Here is a 15,230-nt window from a genome sequence, read left to right on the forward strand (position 1 = left end):
TATTGTGGACTAAAAGTAACATTTAAAAGTAGTCTACCATTATCTAATTAAGTTTTTGAAAATATAGTACTTCACCTTTACATTGGTGTTACTTTGGTTTTAGTGCTGTAGGTGCTGTAACATAACAGGTAACATATGCTCAAAGGATTTAGCTTTCAGTAATTATTTCAAACATAGTAATTCCTTATTCATGACTTACTTGAAAAATAAGGAAAGGAAAAAGAAGTGAACCGGGCATGAAACAGGCACTAGTTAACAATGGACAAAAAGGAAAATTGATACTGTAGGCTTATGGAATAAAATGTAGAAAATGTGAGGTGTTCACCTTGATAGAAAGAAAAGCAGAGTATTTTTTAAATGCAGAGTGACTGAAAACAGTTGATATTCAGAGAGACCTAAGTGGCCTAATATATAAATGACTGAAAGTTAAAACGCAAGCACAATATACATTTAGAAAGGCAAATGACATGTTCTCCTTTATTGCAAGAAGTTTTGAGGAGAAGAGTAAAGAAGTCTCACTGTGTCTATATAGGATCTAATGAGAAGGCACCAGGAATATTTGCCTTCCTACCTAAGAAAAGAAATATAATCTATAGAGCGAGTTCACAGGATTGATTTCTGGGATATGGGTGGGGGGGGGGGGGGTGGGAGTACTTAGTTGTCCAATAAAGCGAGATTATACTCTGAGATTTTTATAGCGGTTAGAAGAATGAGTGGTTATCTCATTGAAATGTGCAAAATTCTCATGGGGTTTGACAAGATAGATGTAAGGATGATGTTTCCCAGGGCCAGGAGGTGAAGAATCAGGGATCCTCATTTCAGAATAATGGATCAGCTATGTTGGACTAAGATGAGAAAGAATTTCTTCACCAAAAGGACAGGGTATCTATTGTACTCTCACCACAAGGGGGCTGTGGAGGTTCAGTTGCTTAGAATATCCAAGACAGAATCAATTGATTTTTGGATTTTAAGGAATATATGGTTATTGGACGCTGAGATGAAAGATCAGATGGGGTCTTACTGAATGGCAGAACAGCCTTCTCCTGCTCCTGTCACTTTTGTTGTGTTCCTCAGGGAGGATATATGCTCAAGGTTTCAATAAATAGTCTGGTTTTCCTGTTAGTTTCAATGCATAAGAAGGAAGTGAAATGGTTGACAGTTGGGTTTCCCAATAACTTCCTGAGGGAAAGATGTCTGGTTTATCGCCCTTTATGGGATTTGATGAGACACCACAAGCTTTGTGGAGGATGGTTATATTTACCTGTCTTCTTCCTCTGATGAACTTTCTCTGATTGAAAAGCAGCATATTCCTCCAGTGATAATGAGTGCTGCTAAGTGAGTATATTTGACTATCTGAATGGAAGTGCAGCTGCTTTGGCTTCGTTGAAGACCTTCATCAAGTCACTGGCTAGACAACCCTCAGCAAGGAGAACTCAGGGTGAACAAACTGAAGGACATCTGAGCATCAGTTTTCAAAAGCAACAGTTATTCAAGAATTAGCCCAAAACTAAGCTCAAGACTTCTGTACAGAGAGGGTATCCTTGCTGATTATCCAGGAAATGACACACACCACCACCATAGTCCTGCAAAACAATTGGACGGCATATTCAACTGTCCTAATCTGATTTCTGCAGTGACCAACTGAACAAGATTTTTATGGCTTCATCAAGTAACAAGGAGATATTTTACGACTCAAACAAAGAAAGTATGCCTGAGTTGAAGAGTCATTTCCTTTTAGAAAATTAAGACTCAGATCTTTACACAGTCTTGGTGCATCCAATTGGTTTCCTAAATAAGTTAATTAAAATCCTTCACCATTCAATAAACCCTACCAAACTAAGCCTTCTTATCTCTAGCCTGGTTCTCAGGCCTCCAAAAACATTTATTGAGACCAGTTGCCTTCACCTATTACTTCCTTGACCAGCACCAATTCAAATCCGTGAGGAAGCATTGTTGGGCTGAAAAATATAACAAGGTACAAGATACCTTGTATGTGGTTGGGGAAGAGGGATGGGGCAGTTGGTATGGGTGGACAAGGATGAGGAAAGGACATTTCTAGAACTAAGCTTTGATGCAGGAAATTGCAGAAAGTCTTAAAATTAGCATTGAAATATTAAAATTGAGCACACAGCAATGCAGTCTCAGAGGATCAGTTAACATTGTTCAATTACTGTTCAACCTATTGCCCCAGTTTAAGATATATCAAGTTTTTCACTGAATTTCAGATCCAATGATTTACTTATCATTCCAAGCTTACTTATTAATGGAGGAGGCATAAGAAGCTACCATCTGATAATAAAATGGTCAGCATTCTAAAAAGACCGAGTTGCCACCCGCACAACTCCTCTGATGCACATTAATTTAAGAAGACGTTTACAAAGATTGGTGAGACGACTGACCACACTATATTCTGTTCAGTTAATGTTTCTTCTGTGTTTCCAATTGACTGTGCAAAAATATCTTGATGGCATTACAAAAGGCTCAGGGACGTTAATGGAGCTTGATGTAGTAATGAGTTGCTTTTAATACCTAATGTGAAGGGGTTAGGATAATTGAAGACCTTATTAGTCATTTTGATGAATCTTTGAAATGACATATTCACTGTGCAGAAAGTGAAGTGAATCTGACACCTCAATATAAACTGTCAGAAGATATACTAATGACTAAGGTAAGGCCAGATTTAGAGGTTGTTCTGTCGGAACTATTTTTTTAAGGTTGCCAATTTAAAGAGACAGTTTTCTTATGTCGGACAAAAGCTATAATTAAGAACTATCAAAAGCATTATCTACGTGAAATCATCCTCACAAACCCAGTTTTCTCAACAAATCTTCCAACCTGGAATTTTATTTTTCTCCCCAACTCATTTTTTTTAGATAATGTGTGAAACTAGATGGTAGGTGTCTGCAATCTATTCAGATCAGGAGGAATTCACTGCAGCCCAATCCTTCTCTCATTCATAGTCTCACCTATAATCGGTATTAATTGTCTGAACCCATTACTCACCATTTTATTTACTATCATTCACCATGACTTCACTCACATAGCTTCAACACCACACACTAACCCTACTGTGCAACCGCTTGGGGTTTGAAAGAACCATCTAAAGGCACTGCTTCATAACCTAACAAATTTAACGAGCAAACTTCACACAGCCACAGCTTAGAACTCTGCAAATAAAGTTAGTAATTGTGATCATTCCTGGGGTTAGTTTCTTGAAACCGTATTTATTTATTTATGGGAGTATTTAAGCAATGGTAATGGGACATAATTACAAAAATGATTGTAATATACATGCCATCCTCTCATTGCTGACTACTGTGACACGGGCCAGTTAGAAATGTTGACGATTCACTATGTGGGTTGATTGACAGTGCAAATGAAATTAGTGAAACAATGGCCTAGTGATTCTGTTGTGCCCTAATGGCTGTGCTAGGGGTAGTGTCACACCAGCAACCTTTCCAGTAAACATCAGTCGCGAGGCCTGGGCACTCCTGAACAGCCAGTAAGTGTTCTGTCAGGGACTGAGACATGTCTGGGTGTTGGAGTGTGGGAGAGAAAGGCCTGATTGGGGGAGACATGTGGTCATCAGGTAAGTGGCCAAGTGGTGTGGAGCAGATCGAGGATCAGTTAGATGTGATATTGGGGGCAGAGTGGGTGATGATCTGCAACTGGATAAGTGACTAGAGCGGGATTGTGCATTGGTCGGGTTGGTTATTGATCTGGTGGGGTTTAGTCAGGTCACAGCCTTCAAGATAGGTTCTTGGAGGATTGCTGGGTCAGGAGTCCATCTGGTGGGAGATCATGGGTAGGGATTTGGAGCTTGAGCCAAACAGTGGGTGAGGGGGTGAAGGTCCAAGTGAAATAAGGGGACTCCAAGGTTAATAAATCTGAATGGGCCATTGTTCCAGTCCAGTGCTGCACTGTAAAAACCTAGCTATCACAGAAAATAGCAAAGGGGTAATTTGATGTGGATCTAACAAGAAAATCACATCAGATGCACAAGCACGCCTCACAACAGGAAGTGGCCAGTGGAAAACATGATGGAAATGGTTGTTATCACGTTTCACCCCTTTGTAAGTATATTTTCAGTCACTTAGCACGGAAATAAATAGCACAAGAAGTTCTTGGATAATTAATTTAATATTCATTGACATCATGAAATGATAACTTATTCCCATTTAAAACTAGAGGATACATGGAAAGTAATCTTGATTGTTTGGAGTGGATTTTTGTAGCTGCCGTTTTTTATTTCTTCAGCTGCCAAATCAAGAATTAGGAACTAATCTTAGGCTATTCTTAGTTATTAAATAAGTCCTACTCATACCAAAGCAGAACTGAGTTCTGATGAAGGGTCACAGAGCTGAAACATGAACAGTCTCCACAGAAGCTGCCTGGCCTGCTGAGTTTTTCAAGCATTTACCGTTTTTATTTCTGGAGAGGGCTGATCAGTGTTTGTGTGGAGGGTTCTAATATTGCATACCCAGTGTGACTGGCTCAATAATGCACTGTGTGATCGATTTCCTAATTTCGGCTTGTGTGTTTCTTTGCTGTTTACAACTGAAAAATTCCGTTTATCCACCATAAATTCAACAATATGCTATTGTTAAATTAAGGGACTCCAGTATATCCCAGAGAGCTATGGTCTCCTCAGTTCAGCAGCCTGTCCTTTCTTTTCCCCCCAACAGGATGTGCATTTGTGAAATTTTCCACACACGCAGAAGCCCAGGCAGCCATCAACGCCTTACACGGTAGCCAGACGATGCCAGTAAGTACAATCAGAGAGATTAATTTGTTTTAATTTTTTACATTATTCGACTAGTGCCAAAGCAATTTAAAAGAAACATAAAAAATAGTCTGCCATTCCGCTAATGACATATCATCAAGCACATGAGGATATTCACGTTTATTCTTTCAAAATTATGTATGAATTTGCATTGCCATCAGCAATGCATTCTAAAGAGGATACTGCATCTTATTTTAATGGCCATGTCTGTCTGGAGCATGAGTTCTAACTGATTTGTGATAATTCCGTGATCCTTGATATTCTGTACTTTTTTTTGGACCTTGCCATGGCTGAGCATGGACATCTCCAGAATGGAGTTTCTGTTTAGATTATACATATGGGAATGTCCCTGGAATCCATCCATGCTTAGTGGATAAACCGTTATGACTTCCTTTCACTGATAAAGCGGTGTACTCTGTCTGTTCCATTAAGTAGTCAGCAGGGGTGGGTCTTGTGGTAAAACCTGAACCACTCATTATAAATTGCATTAATTACAGTTGCTGAATTTAGTTGCAAATGAATTTGGTAGCCAGAGAAGTTTACAAAATAGATTTTTCAAGTATAGTTGAAAGTAAGTACATTGATTTTATAAAGGGGGCTTTTCTCTGAAGTATTCTGTTTGAGCTTTACATATGTATTCAAGCTTATCATCATGTGTTTTCCACTGCATTTATTTTCATTTTGCAAATTTCACATGAACTTTTTAGGTTTTTTTTTAGCCATGCTCTGGCAAAGGAAGATAGTACAAGAGAAGGAAGGATCTGTTATTCTTTAGAACTTGGCATTTTGCTCCTGTGGTGAAAGGCATGGGAGACAGGATATGTTCTGATTGTACTGCAACATGTATTACTTCCCCAGTGCCTACAAAATTGAGAGAAAATTTGCCAGTTGGATGTGTTGGCGTAACTGAAACCAAATTCAATGAAATAATTAAAGAAGAGCTTGTGAAGATTTAAGAGAAACATCTAACAGAATAGAAACTGACCAGTAAAATTGATTACTTTATTCATGAGAGAAATGTGTAGATAATCTACCAATAAATCAATAATGTTTTCCAACCAGTTCTATGTGATATAATAATTAGGCCTACTGAAGACTACCAGGTAAACACATACACAGTATTAGTGAAATTTACCAGGGATGCATTGGAATTGTGAACAGAACAGCCCTGAATGTTAACTCATGTTTTGGACAATTGGATCTGTGTATCTATGCATGTAGCTTCTCTGCATTGCCATCCTTCAGGTTAAATGTTAAATCTAATCAGGTAGATGTTAAAGCTATATTAGAAAGATAGGAGAATTGGTATTCTTGTGGAATAAGATGCAATGGACCACAACCATTCATATGCTTTAATGTTTCTTATTTATTGAAGTTAACAATGGTCAGTTTTTAATATATTGAAAGCAAAGAAAAGTGAGACAGAAGATAGAAAAATAAGGATGCTGTACCATATAGGGATAGGAATTGATCCAGTCATAGCAACTGTTTGTAACATGTTGTTTTGTTTCAGATGCAATATGTGCATCTATATAAACCATATTTTGGAACTATAGGGGAACCAAAGGATATGAAGATAGAGTGGGGTTTATGTAAGGTTTCAGCCATGATCATACTCGATGGTAGAATAAGTTTGAAAGATCACGTGACCAATGCCCCTCCTTTTCCTTATGTTCTTGGACTGTTAACGCCTTCATAGAGAATGTTTAGACTACGTGCATCATGTGGAGAAAAATATTAATGCAAACTTGATTGGATAAGTCGCCTGATTACAGGGTTTAAAGTTCTGTGATTCTCACCTGCTCCTGAGTGACCGAGAAGAAATGAACTCAAGCGCAATTATCAGGATCTTTCATGTAATATAATTAAAGCAAACAGATAAGGCAACATTCTGAACAGAGAAGTATAAATCAAGGAATTGTTTGTGGACGTGTAATTGCATTTGATGACAAAGCTTGAAAAAGCTGCTAAAATAGACAAATAGGTGGCATCGGAAGTGGCTTTGTTGGCATTTTATGAAAAGCTGATGTCCAAAAACAACAATAATATGATTAGGTTTGTCCCAAAAGTAAAGCTCTTGGGAAGACAAAGTGAAAGTTCAAATGAGATAAAAGGACAAAAGAGGTGAAATGGAAATATTTTGTAGGGATGTGAAAAGGGAGGATATTGCATTGGAAAGGCTTCAGAAAGGAGAAACAAATCATGTTGAGCTGTGAGGCAACAGCTGAGCAACAGTTTCATTCTACAATAGCACATCAGGAATTCTTACTGAGGTTAACAGTAAAGAGTCTGTACGACTTTCTGTTTGGGTCTCCCTGGTCTTCTACCTTTATATGTAGGTTAGAAGGTGAATGGACAGAAATCATGTGGGCCCCAGAAGAATCACATTGACATATTAGGCTCCATGTCTGAATTCCCATTGTGAGCACCCTTTATGCAAAGCTTTGCATTTACTCCTTACACAGAATGATCTTATCTTCATTAGAGAACATCACCTGAAGAAAGATGAACTAAGATATTTAAATGTTAATATATATTTAATACATATCCAAATTAGTTAATTTTAACTATATTCTGAATCCATAGAAACTTTTTAAAGGGAAATCGATAAGAATTTGCAAAAGAAGGAAAAAAAAAGAAAAGATAATAGAATGATATGTAAATAATTTTTTCAGAGATGAGTTGAACTGCCCACTTCTGATTCTGTAAACAGAAGTTCATAGCTCTACTACATTTAAAAATATTCTGCTCTATCCATTCTATCTACATACTTTAAATAAGAAAACCATTTCAATCCATGCAACCATCCCATATGGCATCACTTGCTGAAATTGACAAGTTATATTAAATTATGATCTATTGTGAATGCCGGATTTGCATCCATTAGGAAACTACACAGACAGATTTCAATTTGGGACCCTGCACTGGGGAGAGAGTGGATTTTTATTCCAACATGCTGGATTTAATTCAGAGCCAAGTCTCCAAGGTAACAAATAGTGTTCTACCCGTTGCAGGAGTTTGTTCCTTTCTCCTGGCTTTATTTCTTAAAGTTACAATCTGCTTTCAAACATTGAGCTGCATCTTTATCAACATACAGGCACAACTCAGATTCACAGATCAGCTTAAATTGAAAAAATAAAGCTCAGAAGTTTCCAAGTTGTTTTAAACCATTATACAAAAGTTACTGTGAAGTCAGTAGAGCAGCCTTTCTGTCATTGGTGAATTCATCCTAGGATCATTTGCTCCAAGTGCAAATGATGACCAGATTTATCGAATACAGTTTTTCATTGAGTCTGGTCATTGTTCAGTTTTTTTCATATTTTGTTACGGCAGAGGTTAGCATAGTGACACAGCTGGAAGAGCTGTTGTCTAAAGATCCAGCAACCTTGGTTCAGTTCTTACCTCCAGTGCTACCTATGCGGGGTTTACACTTTCTCCCCGTGACAGCATATACTTCCCCAGGGTGATCAGGTTTCCTGCCACATCCAGGTTGGTCCGTTAATTGTTCACTGTAAATGGTTCCGAGTGTGCAGGCAAGTGTAGTGAAAGTGATAGTATCTGGGGATTGTTACTGGGAATGTGGCGATGATAAAATTAGATTAGTGTAAATGATGGTCAGTGCAGACTCAGTGGGTATAAGGGCCTGTTTCTGTGTAATATGACACCATAAATCTTTGATAAAGAAGGAGGTTATCTCAGCTCATTAAGTTGATGCCAACTCACAGGACAATTGCAGTCCCCCACAAATTTTCCCTGTAACTATTCTCCCCCCATTACCATTAACAACCTCCCAGATTCTGCTTCTCGTCTACAACCTAGGGGCAATTCACAGTGACTGATTAAATCCTTCTGCCAATCCACAAATCTTTGGGATGCAGGAAAACACCGTAGCACCCAGGGGAAACCCATCCAATCACAAGGAGAACATCATTAGAGGTTTGGATTGAACCCAGGTCTCTGGAGCTGTGTGGCAGCAGCTCTTCTAGCTGTACCACTATCCACCCGAATGCTGCTGTCTTCTTCATTTTCTTCAGTCATTCTGCACTTTATAATTTTTCTTTCTCTACATCTTCATTGCTTTGAAATCAAGTATCTTCCACCATTTCCTAACCTACCTTTCTACCATCCCATTTCCTTATGCGTTCAGTACAAGTTATTTTACCCTCACTGCCTGGTACAGTGAGCGTATCCTTTGCTCTTTGTAAAACCTGCCACATTTTCAACCCATTTCATCCATGATGTAAGGGCCTGAACAGAATAATTCCTTTATGTTTTAAAAATTCAGTTTGCTGCTGCTTTCCAAATGATCTTTTCTCCTACTCTTTACATTCTTGGTAAAACTTTACATTAATATTTAGGATGATTCCATGCTCTGAACAGAACACATAATGGCAGGAACATTCTTTGGCATTTTGCCATGCCTTATTATTCCAGAGTTTGAGTATCTTTCACCACACATAAAACTGCCAAAGACACTGATGAGCAGCAAAATACACTTTTCAGTCAACCGACTACTTCCAAAGGGGAGAGGAAGCCATGCCTCTGAAACATCAAGAATTTAGTTTTAAAAAGTTGAAGCTTCAAAACTATTTCCTTTATAGATATGAACATATTTTGGCTCCCATGTTTAATGGTAACAGTAGCATTCTTTAATGAAGATTTCTTGGTAATTTTAGAAGGAATCTTGTTTGTGAATAATCTGCTCAAAGTCCTTTACATTGTGTTTATTTCTTTTAGTTTTAACTTTTTATGCTGATTGATCCTTAACTCGTTTCTTCAATTCTCCTCTAGAAAGTTGGGCGATCTATTGCATAAATAGTAGCAATCCCCAATTCTTCAAAGTTTACAATACGATCCAAAAAAAATGTTAGTATTGATGAGATCATTGGAATAGGTGGTACCAAAGTACATGGTGTTTTAGGATCTGTTGACGCCACTGAAGATGCTGCTTTGTTTTATCCTAACATCAATTAATTTTTTTAATGCTATTTTTCTACCGTTGTGGCAGAAGGAAATATGGAATTGGCAGGAGTGTGTGATATTAAAGGTTATTATTTTACCTGTGAAGTTGTGCAAGAAGCATGCAAAACGTGTCTTAATTGGCTAATTCTGAAGCATTTATTCCATCATGTTTAATATTGATGTAAAGGATCCAAAAAAAAAGCAAAAGCATAATACCAGAGTTGAGATGTGACACATGTGCACAAAGAATCTTTACCCATTAATAAACTTGTGGGTGGGTACAATCACTCTCTCCTAAAAGTAAAGAAGAAATATGTTTAAGAAATTTCCACTTGGGCACTCTGTATATTTAAACCAACTGTAGTTAGAGTGTACCGGACAGAAATTTAACTACTATCAAATCATTTCTTGGCTTTACTGCAGTCAAGGCAGATTGTATCTGACTCCAGAGCTGTGCTATCATGATTGCATTGATGCATATTTCAAATTGCTTTACATCAATGCCAAAAGTAATAGAATGACCATAAATAACCTATTAAAATAGGTTAAGCTAAATCTGTGACTTTATACTTGATCTGTCACAATCATCGTGATTATAAATAGAATGTTCATTTGAACATTAGTAAGTATAAATTATTCTGTTGTCAACACAATGTTTGCAACAGTGATTTATATAATCACAATTGACCTAATGCATGACAGCATCATTTTAGAGTAAAATGCAGAAATCATTTAGTGAATGAATGATTAAATAGTTTAACACTTGGAAATGGAATTTACAAGCAGCCCAGTATATATTTGCACTTACAGCTTTCTATAAATCAACAGACTCTCCATGTGATAGCTTTATCAAGAAAATGACCTTCATTTCGACTCTATAAATTTAACTCATCCTTTCAGGATGAACTATTGCTGGAGTTTAAAACAATGAGGGTAGTATTTGGGATAAGTCTCTCCATCAGCTCAATGGGAGGGAAACAGATTCAAATCCCCGATACAGACTGCTGCAACTCACACCAGAATCTGGAATATCATTGAATACTGAATGAGGCTCACACTTGATGGATGACATCATATGTTATTTGTGGAGCATGGAACACCAAACCATGAGCACTTTGTTGTTCTTTCGTGGTATGAAAATGTTTTAATCCATGAACTAATGCATGCGTTAATGCTACCAAGTACAGCTACAGGAGACGGTTACTGGATTACTGTCAAACTGGTTTTGAATCAAATGACAGTATTATCTAAAATGCAAGTCAGACACAAACATAAAAATAGAACGCTATTTTTCCACTCCTGTGTTCAAATGAGACACAATCTGGGAAACTGAGCCAAACTAGGGGGCATTTCAAACTGTGGAATAGAGAAAGGATGTCAAAGATCAACAGATTAGAAGAGTAAGCAGGTGGATATATGATGTATTTCATTGCAAAAATGTAAAATCCTACGTTATGGGAAAGGGAACATTGAAATAAAACAAATCCTGAGCAAGAAGATTCCAGATGAAAACTGAAAAGTGATCCATCAGAGATCGCCAAATTCTGAACAGTATTAAAATGGTAAATAGCCAATGATTTGTCTGCTTGATGTATATGTAACAAGGATACATCAACTCTGGATTAACATAAGAGGAATGGAAATTTATGGACACAAATTGACTCAGTCATTTTGCAACTGCACCATTCTGTCATTACTTGGTATTATTTCAAATGTGATAACAAGTCTGTTGTGTTTTACATTGGCTACACACTTTGCTGAAAGCAGATTGAACTGTGTGGGGGCAGTGAGAAAGTGTGCAATATCACAGCTTTGCTGCTTGATTACAGATCCAAAAGCAGAAAAGTTGGCAAAGGTAACTATTTGCTCCTTTGGTTTTGCATGTTTTCTTTAAAATCATTCTTATTTTTAATACAGAGTGATGTGGGAACAAAACATAGATCTACATGTTAATAAATGCCACAACAATCTAAGAATTCAAACTCTCAGTTTTACTGGGCACAAAGCAACATCACAATTAATTTGACACAAAGCAAGGAGGACTGTAATATATGTAGGATAAATGATAAACCTGCTGAAGCACGATATTCTTTTTGAAAGTAATTGGAATATTTGTGCAAATTGAAATAAATTTCCAAGAAATTCTCAGAAGATATATTTTTGATTGCAAATATAATTGGAACCCAACACCACATGAAATTTCATAATCAGAAACCCAAACAATAAGCAAGTTATTACCTCTGTTGTTAACTATTTGCTTGTTACACTATTAAATGTGCCTAGCTCTTTCACAAAACTACTTTTAATGGAGTGTGATACTTCATATTCTCAATGATTTCTGACAAAATCACTGCTGATCTATTTTTAAAAAATCCCTATACTATTTCAGAGAGAGAAGTACTAAAGATAAAATCTTCCTCATTTTATTTTCCTCAATGTAATTTTTTGATAGGTATTTAATTCTAACAACCTTGCCAGCAGTGCTACTCAGAGTTTCTTGCACCCCCATCAGAATGTCCATATCATTTGTCTCCTCATGAACATTGATGGAATTGTGCATGCCCACAATCTACTATAACTCATTGATAGATGCATGGAAAAGCTGATAAACAGGATAATTAGATAGATACTCACTGATAGAACCCCTCCAGTGCATTGTGGTCATGCTCCTAGTAATCCAAAGGCCTGAAATAAAAATCAAGAAGTATGTTTGAATTCCACCATGACAGCTGTGGAAATTAATTCTGATGGATTAGATAAATCTGGCGTAAAAAGTCAGTGTCATAAATGGTGACCATGAAACTACTAGAGGGGGCTGGGGGGTGGGGGGGGGGGCATTGTGAGAACATTTCTGATTCACTAACATCCCTTAAGGAAGGATTTGTACCACTTTACATGATCTGGCCTATATTTGATTCCAGACCACAGCAATGTAGTTGATTCTTAATTGCACATGGAAATGTTGCACAATTCAATTGTCATGGGCACTAAAATTCAATCATACTAAAAAGGAATATATATAAAAAAAATCAATATCATACTCCCCCATCAGCCTGGATTTTTGTGCTCAAGTCCTTGAAGGAGGACTTGTACCAACCTTCTGACTCAGAGGCAAGAATGTTACCAATAGTTACCAAAATGTCAATGATGGCATTGGAGCATCTTCATAGGTGAGTACCCACCAGTGACAGTGTAAAGCAATGTCGGCAATGTCTATTGTTGGTCAGTGACGAAATCTAAGAACTTTACAGGCGAGTATATATCAGCAGTGGGACAGGGAATTTCTGAAGATCTGTACAGGAGATTTCATTAATGTCCTAATGGTTTTATGTTCACATACATATATATATATATATATATATATATATATATATATATATATATATATATATATATATATATATATATATAAAAAAAATGGTAAGGGCTGCTAATTCACAGCTCCAGGGACACAGGTTAAATCCTGATCTCTGGTGCTGTCTGTGAGGATTTTGAAAATTCTTTCTGTGACTACATGGGTTTTCTCCAGTTTGTACCCACATTGGAAAGATGTGCTGATGTAAATTCACCGTTCATGGTAAAAAGAGATGAAGGGTATGTGAGAGAAAGTTGTAGGGCTGTAGGAAGTGGGTCTGCTCTATTGGGCCGAATGTTCTCCTTCTTTGGTTTAATAACTAAGTTTAGAGGGGACAGGTGCATAAAGCAGACATCCATCATGCAATTGATATTACATTATCAAAATAATCTGATTGAATTGCAATCTCATTCATTTTCAAAGATTAATTCCCCAAGGTAAATGGTGTGAGAAAGTAGGCCAAAATTTAATGGGTTTCTCTGTTTATTCTCAGATGGTACTGGTGAATCTTCTTGAACAACTTAGTGATTTGATACAACTGAATGATTTTCTTTGCCAGGGTAGAGGGAATTTAGTATTATTTGATGGAACTCAGTGAATTATTAACACAGGTCTCTGGCCATTAATGTAGCAACATGATCACTGTACCCGAATCCAAAAGTTTATTATTTTTTCACAGTCATTTCACTGACCTCTGCAGTTCATGATCTATATTTAATTTGATTTGTTTATTGTCAAAACAGTCCTAAGGAATGCAGGTCAGTGAAGTAGCTGAATATCATAATTATGACCCTAATTAAGCTCATCTACTAGTAATGCCACATGTTGCTAATGTTTTGGAATAGTACCTTATATTTGACATATTCTAGCCACTCTGTTATAAAAAAATGTCACCAGCATTAAGCAGTATGGTATAGTTAGCTGCAAATATACTGTAAATAGTATTACATTTCTCAAGTAGCTGATAAGAAGGTAACATATAAACAGCTTTACAGTGGGCAGTCAAAAGAATCATCTGATGGAAATGTTAAAATAGAACATTTCATGTATCAAACTTTAAAGGACCTCTCATGATTTATTTTTGGCTTGACCATCACATATGTGACAAATACTCCTCCCACACATACATAGACAGAAAAGCTTATTAAAATTTCAATCCTGCCTTACGCTTAAAATTTACTTCAGTCACAACTGTCTGCACCGAGTCAGGGCTGGGGGAAATTAAAAATGATGAGCGAGATAATGTGTGCTGTTGTTTCATTTCTAATTACATTCAAATAGTAGTGCATCTGCCTGTGCATTCCTGGAACTTATCATAATCCATATGAATCAATTTGTTCATTAAATATTGAGTTGAAAACTGGAGTTGTTCTTGCGGGGATAACTCATTACTGTAGGGTAGGACTGGCATAAGGGCAAAGAGATTAGGAGGCTAAATACGTGACTGAAGGGATGGTGTAGGAGTCAAGGATTTTGATTCATGGGACTCAGAGAATAGCACTAGGGAAATAAGGAGCTCTTCCATTGGGATGGGCTTCACTTTAATATAAGCTGGGATGAGTACCCTGGTGCATTGAATAAGTAGAGCTGTAGACAGGGCTTTAAACTCATTGAAAGCTGGTGGGAGGATTCGTGAAATCACAAATCCAAAAAGAGTGATGGAAATGTCAAGGTTGTAGAGTAGAAGGAGAGACCAAGAACTTAACAAGGCAATAGGGTATTAATGAGGAAGGTGACATCAAGGAATTGCAGACAAATGTAAAAGTTAAAGGCCCTATATTTAAATGTGTGAAAGAGTTGCAAAATAAAGGAAAATTAATTAGAACCAGACATAGAAAAAAATGGAAACCAAAAAACAGCAGATGGAGACACAAGAGACTGCAAATGATGGAATCTGGAGCAACACACAAGATGCTGGAGGAACTCAGCAGGTCAAGGCAGCATCTGTGGAGGGAAATGGACAGTCAATGTTTCGGGTCGAGATGAAGGGTCTCAACCCAAAACCTCAATTGCTCATTTCCCCCAATAGATGCTGCCATCACCCACTGAGTTCCTCCAGCATCTTGTGTGTGGCTGCAAGACACTGCAGATGTTGGAAATATGAGATACAAATAGAGAAAGGAATAACTG

At 37.2% G+C, this 15,230-nt stretch overlaps 1 protein-coding gene across 8 annotated transcripts in view; it reads left to right on the forward strand.

Annotated features, from left to right (window-relative positions):
* celf4 (CUGBP, Elav-like family member 4) overlaps positions 1-15,230 on the forward strand; it is a 903,775-nt gene that overhangs the window by 646,575 nt on the left and 241,970 nt on the right. For all 8 annotated transcript variants that reach the window (XM_052037920.1, XM_052037946.1, XM_052037937.1 and 5 more), the window contains exon 5: positions 4,686-4,765. In XM_052037920.1, the coding sequence (XP_051893880.1) occupies positions 4,686-4,765 (80 nt within the window). The remainder of the gene's footprint in view (positions 1-4,685; positions 4,766-15,230) is intronic.

This window comes from Pristis pectinata, chromosome 2 (genome assembly GCF_009764475.1).
Source record: "Pristis pectinata isolate sPriPec2 chromosome 2, sPriPec2.1.pri, whole genome shotgun sequence".
NCBI lineage: Eukaryota > Metazoa > Chordata > Chondrichthyes > Rhinopristiformes > Pristidae > Pristis > Pristis pectinata.